Source organism: Athene cunicularia (genome assembly GCF_003259725.1).
Source record: "Athene cunicularia isolate RWA chromosome 7 unlocalized genomic scaffold, athCun1 chr7_part1, whole genome shotgun sequence".
Lineage (NCBI taxonomy): Eukaryota > Metazoa > Chordata > Aves > Strigiformes > Strigidae > Athene > Athene cunicularia.
The window spans coordinates 33432422-33438925 of record NW_020799107.1 but is presented as its reverse complement, the minus strand read 5'-3'; the positions used below and the strand labels follow the sequence as shown (position 1 = coordinate 33438925).

General features: G+C 38.0%; 1 protein-coding gene across 1 annotated transcript in view; it reads right to left on the bottom strand.

Annotated features, from left to right (window-relative positions):
* ARHGAP15 (Rho GTPase activating protein 15) overlaps window positions 1-6504 on the bottom strand; it is a 320935-nt gene that overhangs the window by 256838 nt on the left and 57593 nt on the right. The window contains exons 6-7 of the mRNA XM_026852528.1: window positions 6272-6361; window positions 5850-5873 (exon numbers count right to left, since the gene is read on the bottom strand). Of these exons, the coding sequence (XP_026708329.1) occupies window positions 5850-5873; window positions 6272-6361 (114 nt within the window). The remainder of the gene's footprint in view (window positions 1-5849; window positions 5874-6271; window positions 6362-6504) is intronic.

Sequence of the window (6504 nt, the reverse complement as noted above, 5' to 3'; positions counted from 1 at the left end):
GGGGGGGGGAACACCAAACCAAAACAACTGTCTAGCTAAAATGGTATTCAGCTACAAATCAGCCAAAGTTTTGTTGAGAATTTTGAATCTTCCTTCAAGTATCCAAGTATGACAAAATGTTGTTTATCAGGAATGGACTCCAGTATTCCTGAAAAGTAACAACTTTTTTCACATTAACAGTATAAATGGTGACTGAGATTTAAAGGTGACTAAGATTTAAAAATATTTTTAACACCAACGATAAAACACTCTCTGGATTTTGTTGTTACAAAACACAAAAGGCCTTTGCTGACACCTCCGAGGGTTTGGTGTTACCCCAAAGCAGACCCAGGAACCACGGGAAATCAGAGAAATAGATCAGCTATAACTTTGTAACAGCTCTACCTAGCTCTACTCAGCTTGTCAGATTTATGAATAAAGTTGCTGCTCCTTGAAATGCTTGAAACTCTATTATAGATGCTGAATGTATAGAGAGGTTCCTTGAAATTCTATCATAAAGGTTGAAGACGCTGTTTCCCAAAGCCTTTAAATACACAGCACTGACAAAGTCGAGTGTTGTCCTGCTGATACCTCGCTTATTTTCAAACTGCGTGTAGTTTGAAACACAAAGTACAAACGTTTTGGTGCGTATTATAAAAAAGTTTTCTCATTTTCTTTAAGGTGTCGCTGGTCTTATACATATGAAATCCAAGGTCTTACCGTTTGCATGTTCCTGTCAATAGGTGTAAAGCTTTGCTGTCACCGTATCACAGGATTTATTTATTACCTTATATTCCTTAAAGCATTTGTCCACGTTCACAAAGCAACCTCAAGTTCATCTCACTCTCAATATCCTCTTTTGGGGCTAATGTGAGTAACAGCAACTCGAAGAGTGAAACACTGGTGGGAGAAGGCAAACACTCACTCACCCAGGAGGGTTAAAGCCTGACTCTTGCTCACCTGGCACTTCTGAAACAAGAGGGAAACTGCAAATCCCATAGTTTATATCAGTGCCCCAGTTACCAGACTTTTGCTTATTCCAGATTAGATGAGGATCTTTTTCTTTCCCAGAGAGTGCTTCTATTTTTTGTGCTTTTTAATAACCAGGAACATCTCCTTGGGTCTCAGTCTCAGGAGCAGCTACAACCAACATGGGTGAAGTTATTACAATTAAATCTGCCCCTTTCATACACAAAAAGCCAATAATAATAGTAACAATACATTTACTAAGCATCTCTAAATCTCTCTCCTCTTTTTCACCTCAAAACGTCATGTTAAATTCTTTAGAAGGCAAAGTGACTTCCCAAATGTATAAAGTTTAGAATGTGCATCGTGTGCAATTTTCTATTTTCTGCAAAACTTTCCCCACAATCGAGGATATTTTTCTTCTTACACTGTGTGCTCTGCTACTTTTTTTTTTTAAAATCAACAACAAAAATTTGGCAGGCAGACATGCAATGAAAACACAGGTCTACTGCCATTACTTGCGTAAGACCCTGCCTGGTTTCACACACTAAGAGCACTACAGAAACTGCAGGTTCCAAAAGCAAAGGTCGTGATCTGAACTGCTAGATACGGCAGAAAATTTGGGGATTCAAGTAAGACAATTCCATCTGCTTTTTTAAAACTAATTACAAGTTTGTTATTTAAAGAACCTCTTGCTGACACCATCTAATAACTCTGTGATGTGGGTAAGTTTTTTAATTAGGCAATAATATATTCAGGTCCCTGGGATAGAAATTAAACTGCCATCACACCAGTAACCTCCAGAAGTGGGCAAAATGCTGTACAGATGTTTTAAAATCACAACAGGTCCATCTAATACACATCTAATTCAAAGCCAGCAAAGGTTACTGGGTGCCTCGTAGGAGCTGCAGGCAAGAGCTGTCGGGCTCAAGAAACAGCGCTTTCTCCAGGGCAGGGTTGAGATGGGGAACATGCTGATAAGGACCGCTGTGTCCAGCTGAGTTCAAGGTGGATTTGTTTTTTAGTTTTGCCTCCTCTATAGAGCATTTATTTTTAAAAACATGCAAAGAAATCCAAATATCAGTCCCAACGCAAGCCTCTCCACGTTGCACTCTCAGTGCTTCCTCTAGAGAGATCACGGAAAAGAAAATGATCCTTCCCACGGCAGAAAGCGGTGACTTAAAACATTCCTGGGATGCATCCAGATACTATACTGATCCTACAGTATGTAGAACAAAATAGCTTATCATTCAGATTATACTCTCAAAGCTGGATAGCTTCAAGGACAAGGGAGTTGCCCTAGATCAGCACCGTAAATGTTACTATATATGAAACAGCTGCAAGATAAATTCTTTGATATTACACATAGGTATAGCTGTGCTTTCAGCTGTCTCACTGTTGAAACACTGTACTACTTACACGGATTTCTCTATTTGTAAAATGCAATTCTTATTTGTGTATGAATGAGTAACCCCTTACAGCTGCAACGTAACGAAACAAAAAAACCAATATCACACCAGACCTGTGCCAAGAGCCAGGGCATCGAACTCCAGAAATCCTTCATATGAAACCTTCTTAAAAAATGAACTTGGTAAACAGGGGAAAAAAAAAAATATTACTAAAGAAACTAAAATATGTCTGTTAGTTAAATGAATAGTGCTATTAAGAGAACAAAGCAGCTTCACCAATTCGTAAGTACGATGTTTGTGACCTTTCTTTGCACTCTTCAACTCTCTCCTATTTTTCCTTTCTTTTTTGAATCATCTGAGAGAAATCTTCCAAAACCTCTTCAAGGAAATAGTCTGCAGCCACAAGACTTTGTGCTAATGAAGTTCCAGAATTATGAAGCCAGAGGTCAAGAGCACGTCTTCCACAATGTCTGGGCTAAATTTGAAATTAAAAGGGCTGCTTAACTCAGAGTAGAGGATGAGTAAAGCAGGGGAAAGAATAAACTCCAGTTGAAAAGTTTACTAGAAGCAGAAATAACTGAATGTGGAGAAAATCTGTAAACTAACCTAGTGACTGGTGCCTCAGCAGCCATATTAGTACTGACTGAAAAGCAGCCCATCACATCCTATTATTTTTGATAACCTGCATCAAAATGCACCTACCAGATATCAAACTAAGCGAAATAAAGGAAAGAGGAGAATGACAGAGTGACATAGGTGCTGTTTCTGTTCCAGTTGCTGACTGACAACACTGCCATCCCTTAACATGGTTTTATTTAGTTATTACAACCATCTCTCTGTAAATGACACTTAGGATTATTTAAGATTATGTTGTAATCCTTTTAATCCTCAGTGCTTTAAATTTCAGGCTAAACACCAAAGAGCAAACTAGCACTTAGCAGAAATATTTAAAGAATGTGATTTGAGCATAAATCTTCTTTTATTCACCACTCCTCTGATGAAGACCTAGTGTATCGCGTCATTCAGCCAACGAGAACAAACAGCACGGTATCTCACTGCAAACTGCTACATTCATCTTGTGAAGCTGTTTCTAACCAGTTCTTTTCCTTGGTGCTAACTATATCATCAATAAAATAAATGAAGGAAAATCAGAAGGTTATATTTTATAAGATGTGCATATTTTCAGTTACTATTAAGAAAATTTGAGGATAAAACCCACGTAACATGTTCATCAAGAACAGAAATAGATTGTATGCACAAATTGGATAGTGTGAGAGACAGATCAGACTTATCCTGTTAAACAGAGTAGCTCAATTAAAATGACTGGAGTAACACTGCTGAAAACCTCATGATCAAGACCAGAAACACAAATCTTCCTGCCTGAATATAATTTACTTACCATTTCCTCTCCCCCCCTCCCCTCCCCCGCATCGATCATGTTTCCAATTAGTTTTCTTTATGATACCCCTATACTCCATCTTCTTGTTACCATCCATTAACTGTCATATACTTAGATTTTAAAATTCAAGATTTCCTTCAAATCAAAATCTCAATAGTAATTTTCTATTTCTAATCTATAATTCACATACTCAAATTGAGTACCCAGGCTAAAGAAAACTCAAAATTCTGCATCTACCTATAGTACAACACATCAGCAGAAAGCAACCATTGCTCTGTTTGAATCAGAAAATAATGTTTTATTATTCAGAAAGTAATGAAACAAAAACCCACCAACTATGCTTTGTTGCCGTGCTTTGAAGATATAATCACACTTATTTCGGCTCATTTCAGAGTCAGGCAGCTAATGTATTTAATCAAATAGAAATGTGATGCCTCTATAATTAGGTCACAACAAGAAAAAAATATATACTTAAAAATATCACCGATGTTGTTTTTATTTGAACAAATCTCTGAATAAGTAAACATACATTATCAATCTTATTCCCACCCACTAAGGGATAACTAGATCATCAGAAGCGTTTCCTGAAATATTCAGTATCCAGGTACAAACTGACCTCTCCGCTTTCGAACTCGCCTTGGATTCCCTCCAGACTATCTCATAAATCTTCGCTCTCTCTCTAGTCCCCTTCCCACTCTATCTGCTCATGTAGCACCAGTCTCGTTCAGTCCTTTCCTTTCCCAAAATGTCACCACTACTGATGCCAAAGCCTTCTCCTCTTTCGCTCTTACCATCTGGCATAATCTTCTTGTAGCTCTCTGTCTAAACAATGCTCCATCCCTTTTCAAAATGTGTCTTAACATATGTCCTTCCTCCCATGCTTCTACTTCTTAATGTCTCTCCCACTCACTTATTGGCTTGATGAAGACACGTTTTAATGGGTTCAAGCAGTAGTGCATGAGTTTCCTTTCTCACATTATTCTGATTCAGTGGAGTTTCACCTCATGCTAACAGAAGTGAGAAGAAAATGCATTGCAACGTCTTCATACAACCGGTTTGGTAAATCAATAACAGAGCTTCAGTTGTCTTTACATTGGAAATGTATTAGCTGCAATGAATCACCACTCCGATATGCATTTCCAAACAGAAATTTTGCTTACTGCAAAATGGGAAATAAACCCTAGAAGCTCAGAAGACCTGTCAGTGTGCTCAGGGGGTTGCAGGAGTGAAGGCTAAGGTTATACTTAATCACATTCCAAGCGAAAAAGCTGAAGATTGACAGCAAAACCAAAATATTTATTCTAAAAATACCTAGGAAATGACAAAACTCCAAGTGTTGTCTCAAGACAACCTGAAGGATGTGGGGGGTATAGAAGCATAAGTCTCACTGTCTTGAAGAGGAGGAATATTTCTAAATATTGCATGCACTTTAGAAAGATGTCTAGAAAAATAAACCTTGAAAAAGTCTCTGTAACACTCAGTTGACCCGAAGAGATTTCTTTTCAAGAAGCCACGTATTGTCCCTTAGGGGTTTTTGTGTGTGCGGTGGGTTTTTTTTCCTTAAACTCCAGACCCAGGCACAGTTGGTTTCTCCAGCATGTTTCATCGGTGATGATGCCAAAGGACAATCTGGTAACTAACAGTATCTTGACCCTAACATGTTCCCTTCTGCATCTCTCCTCCCTTTATTGTTTGTATTGTTAAAAATTCTTAACTTCAGAACTCTGGGAAAAAGTCTGTTCATAGAGAATAATATTTTGATGTGGTTTGATGCAACTTTCAGTGAAACAAAAAAAAAATACCCCTTTCTACGGATATTCATGGGAGCTGGATTATGTCCAAAACCTGAAGATGTTGCAATAAACTATTTTAGCCCCTAGATCTTGGAATGTTAACCTTGCAGTAACGCTTTTCTCATCCTTTCATCTTGTTGGGCCTTGATCCTCCCTTTCTATTCAATGGGATTTAGATTAAGTAATTAAATAATATTATTTTCCATCAATGAAGAATAGTCCTATGAGAAATACATGTCCTTCTATGCTGGCCTTGACAGAGTCAAGCTTTTGAAATCCTCCCCTCCCCTTCCAGAAACAAACCTGGGTCATCACCGTCTGAGGACCCTGAACAGCAATAAAAACAAACAGAGCAACCACACTGTGTTGGAGCAATGCTTGTATAAGCAGTTTGAAGAAGTTGTGTTTATGGAAGTCCTTTAGGTCAAGATTCTAGGCCTGAACCCAAAGCAATTACCTACTAAGTTTTAAAACAAATTGAATATAGAGCATTAATCAATAAATCAACAGGTTCTCAAGTGTTTAGGAGACTCACTCATCAGAAATCCTTCTCTTAGAAAAACAGTAAACTGATGCTTGATAAAATGTAACATTCCTGTATTGGTAAGAAAAAAATGCTGCATTCAATCGGTCTCTAGTTATTAAAATCAAGGAAAAAAACCCTACCTCTTAACAGAGTTTATACTCAAATGAGCAATGAAATGCATGCATTGATTGCCTCTTACCTGAAAGACATTCTTTCTGCTGGATTTCTCTGAGGTCCACTCAATGCGAGCACCACACAAATCCACACACTCAGGTTTATATCCTGGTTTCTGGGGAGGAAAAAAAAAAAAAAAAGTGTCAACCATGAACATGGCCTGATTTTTCACAAACAGGGACAGGTATCAGGTAAAACAAGAACAGATCAAGTTCAGGTGGCAGATCGTTCTAGCACAGCTGCTGATATTACTGAAAA